The sequence below is a fragment of the Sus scrofa genome, chromosome 8 (genome assembly GCF_054392235.1).
Source record: "Sus scrofa isolate SSC_HxYL_T2T_F1_AM1 chromosome 8, Sscrofa_HxYL_maternal_Yorkshire_Landrace_v2.0, whole genome shotgun sequence".
Classification (NCBI taxonomy): Eukaryota; Metazoa; Chordata; class Mammalia; order Artiodactyla; family Suidae; genus Sus; species Sus scrofa.
Genome location: NC_139390.1, coordinates 29,496,425 through 29,512,778, shown reverse-complemented (window position 1 = coordinate 29,512,778; position 16,354 = coordinate 29,496,425). Strand labels below are relative to the sequence as shown.

The following is a 16,354-nucleotide window of genomic DNA, read 5'->3' as shown; positions in this document are numbered from 1 at the left end:
CCCACTCACTGCTCTCACCCTGCACGCACCGCTCCCTTGGCTCTTGCACAGGCACATGCACACACACTACTGGAGCCCCCACCACACTTGCAATTACCAACTGACATGCTCACTTTCTGCACTAGATGGGCTCTGGTATCTGTGCACACATGACACTCTCAGCTCTGCCACCTTGGACAGGGTGCAGGGCATGTTGCTCCCTCTGTGCCCAGCGTCCCCTCTACGAAGCTGGAGGTTATGATGCCACGCACGGCTGTAAAGGAGCCATGGAAATAAAGGATACCAAGTTCAAAATAGATGCCTGAAACAACTCAGGTCTGCACACAAAAAACTGTCCTCTCTCCAAGCTGTGTCCATTTCTCTACTCTCAATATTTAAAGAGCACCCTCATACCCTTAGTAAGTATCCTTCATAGAAAAGGGGGAGGAAAACAATATTTTTGGGGGGGCTTAACATCCAGGAGGTGACAGCATCAGTGAGGCTGCCTGCCTAGAGCCAGGCCCCAGGTCGAGGTGCTCACTGGTGTAGACTTTGGTTTAGGGAACCAAGGCTCTTGCATTTGCCCCTGCAGGCAAAAAAAACCTCTGTGTGCAATGAAAGCTCTAGAAGGGAGTAAATGCATGTACACATCAGAAAGTAAAGAATCAGAGGGTGGAGAATTCAGTCTAAATTTACAGGTACAATATAGAAAACCTCTGATTAAATGACATCCGGAGGCATGTGGACTTGAGTAGCCGCTAAAGCATTAGAGGTGAGAGGGCCCAAGGTTGAAACCCTACCTTTCCACTTCTCGGCAGTGAGACTGTGGGCCCGTTATTAACCATTTTGAGCCCTAGGTTGCTGGGGGGTAAAACCACCTGTCCTCTTGGTAATGTGGTCATGATTAAATGAGAACAGGTGCATCTATTCAGAGTCACACAGAACCTGGCAAACAGCAGGGCCTCAACAAGCCAGAGCGGTTCACACTGAGAGGACGGCACCAGGGAAGTAATAGCCTCTCAATTAACTGAAGATCAAAGTGCAGAGACAAAAAGAGCTGCTCCTTCATGTAAGCAGATGAAATGTGCAGAGACTCAAAGTGGCCCCCAGACAAAGCTCTCTCCCTTTTCCAGGCCAGACCTGCTTCCTCTTCTGGGCCTGGCATCTGAGGAGTCGCAGCAAATGAAACCACGAACCGCTACATCTGGGTGCAACCCACCACTCTTGGACTATCAGAAATCCTCAGGAGGACAATTATTTAAAAAACATAGCTTTATTTCACGACTTGCTTTTACCTAACTGCTCTATTTTATTTGCAGCAGGTGAGGTAAAATAAGCTCTAGGCTTAGGAGGGGCCTGGTCACTGAATCTGCTGTGCCCAATGCAGGGACTTCTTCCAACAGCGACTCAGCCTCTGCTGGGCAGCTCAGTCCTGCACCAGCAAGCGTGACTGGAGGATTCTTCCTGATCCAGAGTCAAAATCTGCCCCCACTCCTAACCCAGACCACTTAACAACCGGTCTAGCTGCAATCCCCAGGTCACCTCAGCCTCGAGCCCTAACGGTTCAGAGAGTGACACATGCACACGTGCAGTTCTACTGCAGGTGGGAACCAGAGGTACTGAAACCACAGGTGTGGAACTGGAGTCTCCAAAAAATCAACAAACTTAGAGAATACACACTCTTAATCACAACTTTGCATCATCGAGTTGTTTTTAAAAATTCCAATTAATGCTATTTAGCACAAAAATCAGAGCTCTCATTTTACAAAAGTCTATGTTGAATAGAAATGTATGTATTTCAGAAAAAAACAACGAGCGGTAAAGCATCATAACTGTAAGAAACTACAGATATTTTGGGCCAGTTGCCACAACTATACACTCACAGCACACGCACACGCAGACACACGTTTAATCGTGGAACGTGGATCTGAGACATGCCTCCCACATGCTGAGCACCGCTGCTCAGGACACCAAGTGGTAGGAAACCGCTTCCGTTCAAAAACAAAGGAAGGAAGGAAAGAAGGAAAGAATTGCGCGTCTACAGGTCCAGGATTGCTTGCCCACTTGGCAGGGCCACACTAAACCATACCTGACTGATGGTCTTCTCCATCTGCACCAAGCCCAGGTTGGGGAGTGTGCTTTTTATGAAGTCAACTATGGTTTCTAGGTTTTCATGCTGCAGAATCAAGGGCTTATGGCTTCCCAACAGACTTAAAGCCACTTTAAATATGACCTCTGATCCCTGAAGAAAGATCATATCTGAGAAAACACAGAAAAGCAGAAAGTTAAACCGGAACAGTTTCTGATGAAATGGCACTCCATTCCTTCTCACACATGCAGGAGGGCGGGACAGTGGGAAACACAATCCCAAATTACCAGATCCCGATATTTCAAATAGGGTTGTCAAGATAAAACTGAAGGAGTTCCCGTTGTGGCGCAGTGGTTAACGAAGCCGACTAGGAACCATGAGGTTGCGGGTTCGGTCCCTGCCCTTGCTCAGTGGGTTAACGATCCGGCGTTGCCGTGAGCTGTGGTTTAGGTTGCAGACGCGGCTCGGATCCCGTGTTGCTGTGGCTCTGGCGTAGGCCGGTGGCTACAGCTCCGAATCAACCCCTAGCCTGGGAACCTCCATATGCCGCGGGAGCGGCCCAAGAAATAGCAACAACAACAAAAAAAGACAAAAGACAAAAAAAAAAAAAAAAAAAAGATAAAACTGAAATCAATCAATCAGTCAGTGTGTGTGTGTGTGTGTGTGTGTGTGTAAACATTTGGCTAAGATTTTTGTCACAAGTTCAGAAAAAATTCTTCTTTTCTGCTTCAAAAATATATTAAATTCAAACACACTTCATAAGTTGAACTGTGAAAAAGACAACTTTTCATTAGTCTATTTTTCCAGGAATTCTTCACATTTCAAAGGCGTTAATACTAAAAACATATTTTTATGAGTAAAAGCTTTTTGATAAACACTCTATCTTAATTCCTGATGCTATAAGTGAAAAAAAATTATAACCCTGTTTCCTCTGCTTTGAAATAAGGGGTTGAATTAAAAGAGCTCTAAAAACTGTTTTAAAAAGCCTACACAATTGCCAAAAGTACATTACTAAATTCTTACAAGTATAATGAATTTTAGAACAATGGAATAGAAAACATTATTCCCTCTGAAGAATTCAAGATCTTTATCAAAGCTATTTTCTAGTTCTTCCACTTTTATTTTCCTTAGAAGGGTTGGCAAATGTTAACAACCTCTCCGCCCTCCGACCTCGACTGGCCGGACGGGCACAAGGAGAGCTCGCCCGGCCGAAGCCGCGCCCCGCCCCGCCCCAGGCTCCTCCTCCGAGGAAGGTGAGGCCGTGTGGAAAGAGGCTCCAGTGTCCCGGGGGCTGAAGCACAGCGCCAGTAAGTAACTGTTAGGTGACTAAACTCAGGAAAATTACCGAACTGGAATAACGATGTCAGAAGAATATAATTTTAAAAGATGGGAGCAGAAATCTAATTAGAGGCAACTGCCAATACTTTTCCTCTCCCTCCGCCAGTATTTCCTCTCTCCCTCTCCCTATATCCCCCTCCCCGCTCCCGCTGGCTGCAGGAGAGTGGAAGAGACAAAAAAAGTGCAAACTCCATCAAGTCAAGGAGGACAGAAGCAGTTGAGAGGGAGAACCCTTAGCCTGTGCCTCCCTGGGTGGCTTAGTGTGATGACATGTCAAAGCCATTAAGAAACACGCCATGGAGTGGAGGCTGGATGCTGCTGTGCAGACAGGAGAGGTGTCTCAGGGTGGTTTGTGGATGGCACCAGGGAGAGACCCCAGTGCTGGCTGGCCGGTTAGCCAGGGATGCTCTGTGACCGCCACGTGAGTGCCCTGGTGCCCAGCTGGGTACAGCCCCCAAGGGCAGCTGCTCTCACAGAGCCCAGGGCCATGCCGCTCCCCCAGCTCCACACTGCTCCTGGTTCAGGGCAGCCCCAGAAAACTGAAAAGGATGGAGGTCTGGCTGGAGGGGCTGGGGAGACAAATTAAAGAACTGAGCTTCTTAGGGGAAGTAGTACAAGCATCAAGGCAGTGCAATGGAAGAATATTCCTATGAAATGTCTGGTTTATAAAATATGCAGTCTACTCATGTAATTCACTGCCACCAAAAATACTAACAGCTAAAGTAGTGCTACGACGAAGACAAATTTTTAAACAGAAATGTTTTCTTTCTTTTTTTTTTTTTTGTCTTTCTGCTATTACTTTGGGCCGCTCCCGCAGCATATGGAGGTTCCCAGGCTAGGGGTCCAATCAGAGCTGTAGCCACTGGCCTACGCCAGAGCAACAGCAACGCGGGATCCGAGCCGCGTCTGCAACCTACACCACATCTCACGGCAATACCGGATCGTTAACCCACTGAGCAAGGGCAGGGACCGAATCCGCAACCTTATGGTTCCTAGTCGGATTCGTTAACCTCTGCGCCATGACGGGAACTCCCCAGAAATGTTTTCTAAAACAAAATAAATTTGAAGTTTCTTTGGTTTAGTCACTAAGACTTCTTTTCAATATCTGAACATTCATAGCTGAATAACAACTGACGGCAGCTATCAGAATCAATGTCAGGACATTCTGTGCAGGGACCCCGGGGATGGACGGCACTAGCAGACAGTGACCCACTTTAGCTCACAGTCTTCCATCTCTGCGGGGGCAGGTACCTTACATTTCCGTACAGTCCCACATCTAAGCCAGGAGAGACGGAGTAACTGGGGAACCTTTATGATATATATATATATATATATCCCTGGACATCTTTAATTTCCAGAGACATTTTAATTTGGGGGTTTCTCTGTGTTTAATGTAATGAAAAAGAAACGTTCTTTCCTAATGCTCTTCTCAACACCTTGGGAGCAGTCTTCTTATCTGCTGAGAAGTTTCTTTAACTTGACACGCATTCTCATGCCAGGTGTGATACCGGGCACTAGGGACTAAGCCATGAACAAAACAAAGAGCACAAACTGCAGAGACACCAACTACTGGCAGAGCTGTGCCCGGGTGTTGTGAGAACAAAAGGGAAGAAAAAGCCCCGAGGAAAGACGGCTGCTGACCCCAGCCCTGAAGAACCAACAGAAACGACTCCAGGCAAGAAGTGCTCCTGAGCAGAAGGGAAAGGCGGAAACACAGAGAAGCGGCAGAGCGCTCGGCCTGAGCAGGAGCCTGGAGGAGCACGGAAGGCAGGAGTCCCGGCCCGCGAGGGGCCTCCTCCCCAGGCCAGGCCAGGCCACTCGGGCTTTACCAGCACACACCCCAGCGCCACCGAGGGCTTCCTCTTCCCTTAGTGGGTGGGCGCCCTCCTTAGCAGGAGGTGATGCAAGGAGCCCCAGGTATGAGTCTGAGCCTTGCAAGGAAACACTAGTTAGCTTTAGAGAGAGAAAAGCCACCTTCTCAGAGCCGCTGACCAGACCACGCAGACTCCCAGCAGCAGACGCCCCGCGTGCCGCCAGCCACGGAGGCCAAGGTACCCCTGGAGGCCCGGCCACGTGCCCAGCCTTTCAGCCCGTGCTCTGCAAGAATGAGGCTGGGAGAGCTCAGTGCCAGAAGCTTCTGCTGGACTGAGGAGGCCCCAAACAAGGAATTTCTTTGGGGACACAGGGAAGGAATGTATCTGAAGGGTTGAAGGAAGGAACCCTGAAAGCTTTGCTGAGTAGAAGGGGCCCCTATATTTACCTGACTACACATGGGGGCAACATCTAGATCCTTTAAAGGCAGCTAGCACTTTTTTCTCCCCCTGGAAATTTTAAAAATTGAGTAATTTTCAGAAAATAGTAAAGGAAAATGTTACCTATAAACCCATTGTTCCAACCCAATTTTTGTCATTTTTACCCATCTCCTAATCCTTACACATTTATATATATGGAATTTTAAAAAAAAACTATGATCCCCTTGGAAAAGTGAGGTAATTTTCCTGAAAATCACTGCCCGGGGAAGTGAGCTCTAGGCCTTCGGGTCAGGTGGCAGCAGCCCAGCTCACCACCCTGTGGCCAGTGTCCTTTCTTCGCTCCTTTTTTAGGCCACTTAGAAACAGGCAAAGAGGTTTATTAGGCAGGAAACAGAGGGAACCTTAAATTCAGCTGACTCCACCACTTTGCAGAGAACACCTCAAATAACTGTTTTGTTTTGAAGACACTTCAGCATCCCTGTTACTGTGTTAACGCGGACGGGGACTCTATTAGAAACTCCCCATGATACAAGAGTGCAATTTCCCTTTGGGGGAAAATGATCAGTGCAAGTACACAGCCAGTAGGTGACCTATTTATTCGGCATCTCTTTTCCAGCCACCTCCGTCTTTGTCAAGGGCAGTCCCCATCCTTAACCTTCTCGGGAGCTTATAGTCCCTCCAGCTGTGACACCCCCACACTCCTGCCAGGAACGGGGAGGAGGGAGATGAAGGATGATGACAGCCTTGCAGCAGAACAGCACAGACAGATTCCGCAAAGACTCCCTTTATCACCCCTGTATGACGCTACCCTGAGGAGCCGTCTTTCCTGGCTACCTAAACACTCTTGTTTTCCAGTGTATTTTAATCCTGAAGACTCTCGGAATCCTTCTGTGCTTTTGTCAAACCATCAACTTTTATATTCCACCTCCTCTCTCATCTACTTGGCAGCATATCCTACAGAAAACATCAGGAGCCTAATAACACTACAGCCAGCCACTGTCTCCAGCAGGAGCGAGCCAGGTCCTATTTTTCAGACTTTTCCCCCCAAAGTCTGAAAAATGACATGAGAAGGTGAACAGAACAAGCACCTCTCCCAGGACCCCTCTACACCCAAACTGGAAAAATACAGGAGGAAGTGATTTTACACTGTATGACCCCCAAGACAAAAGGACTGGCGTCCAGAAAGTGATTAATACCGTGTGTAGGTTGAGGCACCGGCCTCATTGGCAGCTGTCCCTCCAAGCAGCACATGCTTGATTCGAGGAAAGCTATTCATCTGGACATGAGCTATGCTGACTGCAAGCTAAGGGTCCTTTACTTACATGTGAAATATTTAGAACAGTTAACAAAAGTCCATTTGTTTTTAGGTTTTATCCAGGGCTAAAGGCTTATAATGAAATGGGCTTCAGGCCAAAAAAGCCTACAGTGTATGAACGGCAAGCTCTAGGATTTTAAATGAAAGCTACCCACTATCATGATGCTAAGTCACCAATCTAAATATAGAATTTTTTAAACTATCTTCTCTGTGGAATCTAATAAAATGGTTTGCTTTAAGTGCTGATAGATGGAGTGGACTGTGCCAAAAAAAAAAAAAAAAAACCAGACTTTTTTTGTAAAATGACATCGTAACACTTCCTGCCTACAATCTGAAGAGCCCTTGCAGCCCTCAGCTGGCTGGAAACAAACCCACTCAGTGCAGCGGGGGTCTGTGGGGTCCAGAATCACAGAGACTGGCATCTTTATCCACAATGTACAAACTCCAGGACCCGCCACTGACGACATAATACTCAGAAAAAGACCTTGTTTTACTGCTTCGGATTTACTTAGGCAGTCGTCAGGATGAGCTTCCCAGAGTTCCAAGTATTGTGGGACAGGAGGGCTGTCATCTCCAAAGCAGAGTTTGTCTGTCTGTCTGTTGCTAATACCTCCTACCCACATATGCAGCCTGAGGACTTTTTCCCAGAGCAGTGCGGCCCTAGAGCCAGGAACTCTGCAGCAGCAGCTTCAGGCCTGCCATGGGCCACGACACTCAGGCCAACCCTTTCAGCCCCTCCAGCTCAGCCTCCTTTGTAGAATCTTGTGAGAATTACAAACACTGTAATTCGATGCGTGAGCTGTTTCCAAACCCTTTAATAACACTCCCCTCTTCCCCTTGCACTCCTCACCATCACCCTTTTGAAAACATACAGTAAAGAATCGGGAGAAAAACGATTTAACTTCCAGAGCAAGAAAAGTACAAAAAACACAGGAATGTTTAGAGAGAAAGCCTGAAGCCTACAGCTACACAGCGTGTAGCTTCTGTGACTGTAAACTGAAGCAGAAAATTTTGAGTTTTTAAAAACTATGGTATAAAGCCTTTGAAATCTCACAATTCATTTAACCAGAAAGAGAGTGTATAGTATCAATTATTTTCAGTGCTTTTTTTGTTTTTTAGGGACGGAAAATAAATGAGAGGCATTTATACAAAATAAGGAGGGGGGTGAATATTTTAAGAACAGAGTCTCCTGGTAAAGCCAAATGGGACATTCTTTTTTTTTTTTTTTTTTTGTCTTCTTAGGGCCTCACCCACGGCATGTGCAACTTCTCAGGCTAGGGGTCTAATCAGAGCTAGAGCCGCTGGCCTACACCACAGCAACACAGGATCCGAGCCATGTCTGCGACCTATACCACAGCTCATGGCAACGCCAGATCCTTAACCAAGCAAGGCCAGGGATCCAACCCACGACCTCATGGTTCCTAGTTGGATTAATTTCCACAGTGCCACGACAGGAACTTCCACAATGGGACATTCTTTAAGAGTTCTTGTGGCCTGGAGTTGCCTCGTGGTGCAGCAGATTAAGGATCTGGCACTGTCATGGCTGTGGCTCGGGTTCCATCTCTGGCCCTGGAACTTCCACATGCCACAGATGCAGCTGAAAAAAAAAAAAGTTCTTGTGGGTAGAAGTAAATGATAACAAAAATCTAGTACTGGGGGGGAGAGGAGAAGACAGCTCAGTGCCCACTTATATTAAAGAGCACATTTCAGGATTTTTAGAATCCAGATATATGAGCCCAGCACTGCCTGAACTCTCTCAAGGTCTGTGAATACTCCCTTAAGATGCTAATTCTGAAAACAAACCCAGAGTACAAGAGTACAGGCTTTTAAGCCATCAGGGGACTGACTATAAATGGTGCTTTAAAGCCACCTGGTGTGTGCTGACAATTTTTCAATAACCTCTTCCTCCACAGTAAAATAAGGAAAAGAATCCAGGTTGTCAGACCAATGATTTCACCCTGAAGCAGGGAAAGTGCCCTGAACAACAGCGGCCTCTGCTCACTCGGCTCCTGGCATCCCTGCCACGCCAAGGCGGCTTTTAAACTAATTTCTTAATCAGAAGCATAACAAGGCAGTTTTGCGGCTCTGCGTGGAAACCCTTATTGAACTTTTGACAGAGACCATCTTCTTGGAAAGCCAATCAAGCAAATGGGAGATGGTGGGAAATGTGACCGGCCTAGGGTTGGTGGGGGGGCCACGGAATTGGGAAGGCAAGGCGGGGGTGCGTGAGGACAGCCCGTGAGCCAGCAACACAGAGGTGCCTCCAAGAAGAGCCAAGAGTAGGGGGAGGGGAGAGAGAGGAGGAGGAGATACAGAGGAAATCCAGAAAGAAGAGGGGCCAGGGGTCCGCGCACAGAAGTGGCAAGGAGCTGTCAGTGGGCAAGCCCCAGGCCAGAGAAGCACAGGGCGTCTGCTCAGGAGGATCGGGCTGGGCCCAGCCTGCAGGATCTCTGCCCAAGGAGAAGCCTATTGGGGAGCGTGGAGGGATTGATCGAAGTCCACGAGAAGGCCCTGAACCCCCAGAACCGGCTCCTCACTAACTGGGAAGGACAAATAACACCCTGTCCTTATTGAAGATAACAGGCATAAAAGCAAGAAGAATTGCCGCGGAATGACCACATGGTTCCCATCTGACGTGGGAAGCAGGGCGCTGCCAGACAGGCTGACGCACACTCACCAAAGACTCTGGCAACGAAGCCCAGTGGGAACTGGGAGGCAAAGACGGTGAGGAACCAGGGCGCAGCGTAGAGGCTGGGCCCAATCTCGTGCTCCTCCAGGTGATTGTACAGGTCTCTGTGGTAATCATGGAGCAGCCTCGAGAGCTGGTACATCTGGACCTGCAGGGACAAGCGCCAGGGTCACAGTGAGAGACAGGTCCCCCCCACCCCCCCAACACAGGTCAGAGCGCTACACGGCTCCTGCACACACGCACGCTTGCAGGGCTGGGGTGGGCTCTCACGTCGGGCCTCCTCCTGCCACTGCCTTTCACTATTGCTCCCTGGTGCTCCTTGGCCAGGAAGATCTACACGTCAGTCTTAAGGGAACGTTTCATAAATTCTCTTACAAACATACATTCTTAGCAAAACTCAAAGCCAGAAAGAGCCAGCCTCTCACCAAGACGGAAGTGAGAACACAGGCTCTGCAGAAGGATGCTACCGCTCCTGCTCTCTTGGTAAGTTCCCGCTGAACGCCCCCCCCGCCCCCCTCAGGTCACTGAGAGGCAAGGCTGATGTGACTTCTTCAGGGAAGTTAAAAGGAGACGACAAGGGTTCATCCCACGATGGAGAAAATTAATTCCAAGTGGGCTGAACTTCAGCTCCCGGGGCTCCCTCTTCAGAGCGACGTGGCTGTGACAGGCAGCCCAGGCGGGTCCCAGGGCTCAAGTGGTCCTAGAACCAGTCCCGACTGAGCCATCCCTGGCTTGAGCACAGGGGAGCAGTGACCTGGAGAGAGTCTACACATCGGACATGTACTGCCGGCCTGGGAAAAACTGTGTCCCGTGGGCCAGATGACACGCTTCTCTCAGATACCAGCTGCGACTCTTTCAGATCAAAAAATGTAATCACCAGACCACCAGCTCAAAGACAGTGGTGTGTTATATACTAAATTACATAAATCTGAGAAATTCCGCTCTCTCAGATGGCAGGTGCGCCTACATTAACCATGCTGATGGAGAGCGTAGGAAGAAGCCGGCAGTACGTGTGGAGAGGGTTATGCGGACCAACCCCTTCTGGTGAACAGAAGGGTTTCCTTCCATAAGATTTATGTTCACACGGTCCCTACACGCAGGTAGAGGGGAAAGGATTTCCAGCCACATCGTTTGGGGCTCTGGAACAGTCCATGACTCTAACCTAAACTTTCTAAGACTCTGAAAGCAGACTACGTTGCTGGTAAACAAACAGGTAAACCCAAGTTCCAACACTTGGAAATATTCCCAAAGCAGGATCCAGAGTTCTCCCCCACCTCAAAGGAGAGGTAGTAGCACTGGACACAGTACTATGTGGGGTTTCTCCTGACATGACCTGCCATCTGTCACCTATGCATTCAACATATACCAACCAGGTGCCCACTTCATCCCAGGCACTGGCCTAAGAGCTAGGGGTGCAGCCCCTCTCACGGTGCACGCCAAGGAGAGCCAGAAAACAACCAGGCCAATGAATAAGGACAGAAGACAACTCCAGGCAGTGCGAGTGTTCACACAAAAGGACTGAGACAGGATCACGTGATACAGCGAGCAGAGTGGAAGTGGGGGGACACGGCGTCAGGGTGGACAGGTGACATCTGAGCTGGATCTGGGATGACAGGGGCTCGGGGTGGGGGTGATACCCCCGGCCAAGTTAGCAGCAAATACCCTGGGGGGATGGGAATCAGATCACCTGATAAAGGGTCAAAGGAGGGCCCTGGAGTCAGACAGGCCTGGCTTTAAATCCCACCCCTGCCACCTGCTAGCTGTGTGACCTGCTCAAATTACATAACCTCTCTGAGCCTTGCCCATCAACAATGTCTTCCCAAGGGTTGAGGAAATAAGTACATGTGAAACACTTGGTGTGATGCCTAGCACAGGGGAAGTTCTCAGCAGCGACAGATGTTACAAGGTTAACTCATGGTGGAAGAGCTCCTTAGATACACCGGAAAGGGGTTAGTAACATTTTTAGCGTTTATCTTTATCAAAGACAGAAGAAAGGCTCTCTACCTGCAAAATAATCATGTCCGGCCGGTACTGTTTCCGCAGTCCCATGTCAAACATCAGAAACTTGAGCATGTTAAACGCCTCTTCTTCACCCATGTGAAGCAGCAAAATGCCTGCTACAAAGCTGAGACCTTGGCAATAGCCGACTTCCTGGTCTAGAAGCGAGTAGGCCTTCAAAATGTTGTAAAGCGACAGCTGCCCTGCTCCGAGCTGAGCAGAGAAGTACGGGTGTGTTGGAAAGGTTCGCCCTGTGAAAACAAAACACACTGGTTGCAATTTTTAAAAAAGGAAGCGTATTGAACCAGAAATCCGACGTGCTTCAGGCTAAAGCAACAGACCTTTACAAGTGGGATCATGCTATAAATCCACTCTGTAAACCAGGTCAGCTGGTCGTTCTTGGAATAATGTTTGCAAATAAAAAACTCAACAGTCATGATTTCAGATGAAAGAGAAGAGAACTGCTTTTAGGCCTGCAGAGATCTGGATTTCAAACTAAAACAGAACAATCTCTTCCTCTCAAGAGGATCGGAGTTGTGGTTCTCCACCCAACCACAGGCCAGCACCACGGCCTGGCCATCAGAGCTCCCTGGTCAGTTTGCACGACCGCTCAGTTCCCTGCAAGCGCTCCAGGCCGTGCACGTGTCTTTCCTTCTTTCTTTTTTTAAAAGGGAAAACAGGGAAAGGGGAAAGAGGAACAGGATGAGAAAGACTGGGGAGAAGAAAGAACAACACGTTAGTTAATTTATTGATTTACTGATTTATTTTTAGGGCTGCACCTGCGGCATATGGAAGTTTCTGGGCCAGCAGTCAAAACAGAGCTGCAGCTGCAGGCCTACACCACAGCCACAATAATGCAGGACCTGAGCCACATCTGCGACCTACACCATAGCCTGTGGCAACACCAGAGTCTCAACCCACTGAGAGAGGCCAGGGATCGAACCCACATCCTCATGAATACTAGCTGGGTTCCTAACCCCCTGAGCCACAATGGGAACTCCTGCACGCACATTTTTGCATCTTTACACCACAGGCAGGGCTTTGAAACACACTGGGGAAGAGCAGGTGTTTTCTTTTACACAGTTCCCTCTGATAAAGGGGTTAAAATAAAAAGTTCTCAATATCCCAATTTCCACATAAAGCTGGTATCCAGTCTAAAGACTTCTGTCCAGGAGGCTTCCGTGGGTGATACCTGTCGAACCCCGCCTCCCCTCTCCTCCTGGAATGTGGCTGATGGGGAAGTGTGTTTCCAGCGGGCAGAGAAGTGCCTGATTAAAGTCATGCTCAGCTGGGGCCACACCAGCCTCATGGGGATCAGCAAAGGCACAAGTGCATGGAGGCCACAAGGGAAATGTCCTCTTAATTACCTGGTCCAGCAAAGGGAGGAGGACACACTCGAGTTCCTTCTCAGCCCCGTGAGAAAGCATTTAATCAATCCACATCCATTTACCTGAACCGAACTTTGGGGGACGGCAATGGTCTAACAACTTTCCACAACTTTCTTGTCATTCTGCTTTATTCCCCCGCAACAAGTCTCCCCCAAACACTCTGCACATGTCACCCCACGGCTAGAAGGCAATCGGGAGCTCTGCACACTCACCTCCCCGCCTACCCTCCTGGCTTCACGCTCTACTCCAAGGTTAACCCAGGACCTGTGCAGGGCGGGGCAGCAGGGTGCCCAGCTCTCTGAGCCCCGCTGGGCCACATGTGCCAGCATGAGCGGGCGTGGCCATGCCTCTGCGTGTGCCCCGCCACAGCAGACAACTCAACTCTAACATGAGCCCCACACGCAACCTAACAGCTTCTACTGGTCATGTTAAAGAGCAACAGGTGAACTTGATTTGAAAACACTGTTTGACCCAACACTTGCAATACTGCTACTTCAAGATGTGATCAACATACATGTTATTAACAAGACATGCTGCATTTTTTCCACTAAGCCTTTGAAATCCAGTATATTCTTTGTACTGACAACACATCTCAATTCAGACCAGCCACCATCCAAGCCCTCCACAGCCACATGTGGCCGGCGTACTGGAGGGCACAATATATGCTTCCCTCAGGTTCCCAAGAGGCAGAGGGCAGGACTACACAGGCAGCACTTCACTCCGTTACCCCCGGCCCACCTCTGCTCCGGCCCGGCCTGCACCCCCATCTCCACTTTCTCTGGGTCTCAAATACAAAAGGTGGCAGAACACACAGAAGTCATGTGGCATGGAGGGACACCAGGAAAGGTTTGGTTGTGTTTAAATTTCACCTATTGATGTGAGCATTCCTGATCAAATGCCCTCTCGTGTCATAAGTTACCCACACGGAAATGAGCTCGTGCCAACCTGTCTGCTGTGGAGGGGAATGCTGGCATTTAAGCCTCACGAGGCTCCTGAGAGGACAAGCCTGGCAGGCTGGGAGGGACGTGGCCACTCAGCAGCTGTCAGATTTGGGGGCAGCGACTTCCCAGGTAGTCACACGGCTCTGTGCTTAGCAGAGTCCTGAGCTGGGCTTAGTGCTCTGGAGACTCGCTTAATAACTGCTGAACAAGGAGGTCTGCATTTTCATCTGGCAACAGGCTGTCCTGGAAATTAAGTACCATCTGGAGGAGACAGTCTCCGTGGGTGGCTCCGGTCACCTCCCCACAGCCTGGCTACCAATCGTATGTTACGTGGAAACAAACCTTAGGCCATGCTCTGCCAAATGTGACCTCTGTTAGCAGGCCAGCACGAGACAGGAACCACACAAGAACTTCTCCTGCTCTGTCCTCAGGCCTCCAACAGGCAGCTCCTGGGAGACAGTCGGTGGGAGGAGGGCACCGCGGCAAGAGCCAAAGTCCTCCCCGCTTCTTCACCGAGTGGCTGAGCCCCCTACCTCCGCAGTGAAGGCGTCCCAGGAGAAATGCAGCTCCTCGAAACAGAATGTTCTACTTCCCTCCTCACTCAGCATCTCACACGCAGTACCCTGCACGAGGCACTTAGCTATGTTTCCCCATCACCGTGTCCTCGCTGTGACCTTGGGGGCTTAACTAATTCCTTGCAGCCTCTACTTCTCCCCTCGAAGTGGGACTATGACTACTCCCTGGGGGCTGCTGTGACGATTAAATGCAAGGTGTGTGTGCCCGGCCTGAAGCCTTACACACGGCCGCCCCTTAATGAATAACGGCCACTGGGGTGGGACGCTCAGATGACCACCAAGCCTGCTCTCTGAGAAACAAGGCTATTGATGTAAAAGACATTCTCAAGCAGCAGCCACAATAGCAGATCTGCTTCTTGCCACGAAGAATGTTCAGACTAGAGCTGGGCTTTTGGAAGTACTTATATGAAGACAGCGATGGAACCACTCACCTACCTGGTGCTGAGAGCTCCCTCTGTGACAGGACTGTGCTAAGGAGCTAAAGACCAACACTTTCTCTGCCCTTAAGAAGCTCACAGTCTGGTGGGGAAAAGAGACAAATCCAGAGAATTCAAATATTTATTGACCCCAGGCCTTGCACAGGGCGCTCTTCCGGGACTCTCACGAGTGGGAGACAACTCAAACAACTGATGCCCGGGGCTCTCCTTCCCACGTGAGGTGGGCTGGCCAGGGCAGAGGGCGCGGGGCCGGGAGGCCGTCTGGAGGAAGGGACTCCTCGGCTGAACCAGGCAGGGAAAGCCTGCCAGGCAGCAAGGCCACGGCCCCCAGACCTGGGGCTGCCAGCAGAAGGATGGATGGGAAAGAGGCAAGGGCAGCAAGCTGAGCACTCTGACACCAGGTGGAGTCCTGCGGCGGGTCTCGCGAAGGCCACCAGCCGGCTCAGGTGACTGGGGGCCAGAGACATGAGATTCTGCCCTGAAGAAATCTCAGGCGGCAGCCTGCGAGACACCCCATGTGGGCAGAATCCAGAGGATATGAGCTGGGACAGGAGTCAAGAAGCTGTCACAGGAGACCAGGTCCTCATCTAGAAGAGCAAAACGCTGGGGTGACAAGCAGGGCTGGGATCCGGGTTTGCTCCTGAGCCACTCCCAAGACGAGGAAAGCGGGGAGCGCAGACTGACTTTGGAGTTTCCAACACAGAAAACGGAGTGGTTAATTAAAAATAAGAATTGATCCAGGAGTTCCCGTCGTGGCGCAGTGGTTAACAAATCCGACTAGGAACCATGAGGTTGCGGGTTTGGTCCCTGCCCTTGCTCAGTGGGTTAACGATCCGGCGTTGCCGTGAGCTATGGTGTAGGTTGCAGACGCGGCTCGGATCCTGCGTTGCTGTGGCTCTGGCGTAGGCCAGTGGCTACAGCTCCGATTCGACCCCTAGCCTGGGAACCTCCATATGCCGTAGGAGCGGCCCAAAGAAATAGCAAAAAAAAAAGAATTGATCCAAAATAAAAATTGATCAGAGTTCCCATTGTGGCGCAGTGGAAACAATCTGACTAGTATCCATGAGGATGTGGGTTCGATCCCTGGCCTTGCTCAGTGGGTTAAGGATCTGGCGTTGCCGTGAGCTGTATGTAGGTCGCAGACATGGCTTGGATCCTGCATTGCTGTGGCTCTGGTGTGGGCCAGCAGCTGTAGCTCTGATTGGACCCCTAGCCTGGAAACCTCCATATGTCACAAGTACGGCCCCAAAAAAGCAAAAAAAAAAAAAGATCAAGAAAAGAATATTTGGGATAGAGAGAAAAAAAAAACTGGCAAATGTACGTTTGGACTAAAAAAAGTCTGGGGAATTTCTT

At 49.7% G+C, this 16,354-nt stretch overlaps 1 protein-coding gene across 13 annotated transcripts in view; it reads right to left on the bottom strand.

Annotated features, from left to right (window-relative positions):
* Window positions 1-16,354, bottom strand: part of TBC1D1 (TBC1 domain family member 1) — a 219,571-nt gene that overhangs the window by 7,985 nt on the left and 195,232 nt on the right. For all 13 annotated transcript variants that reach the window (XR_014811898.1, NM_001444315.1, NM_001444316.1 and 10 more), the window contains 3 exon segments: window positions 11,667-11,911; window positions 9,651-9,810; window positions 2,069-2,238 (listed from right to left, as the gene is read on the bottom strand). Coding sequence is in view for 12 of the 13 variants with exons in the window: in NM_001444315.1 (NP_001431244.1) it covers window positions 2,069-2,238; window positions 9,651-9,810; window positions 11,667-11,911 (575 nt within the window). In the remaining variant the exon portion in view is untranslated.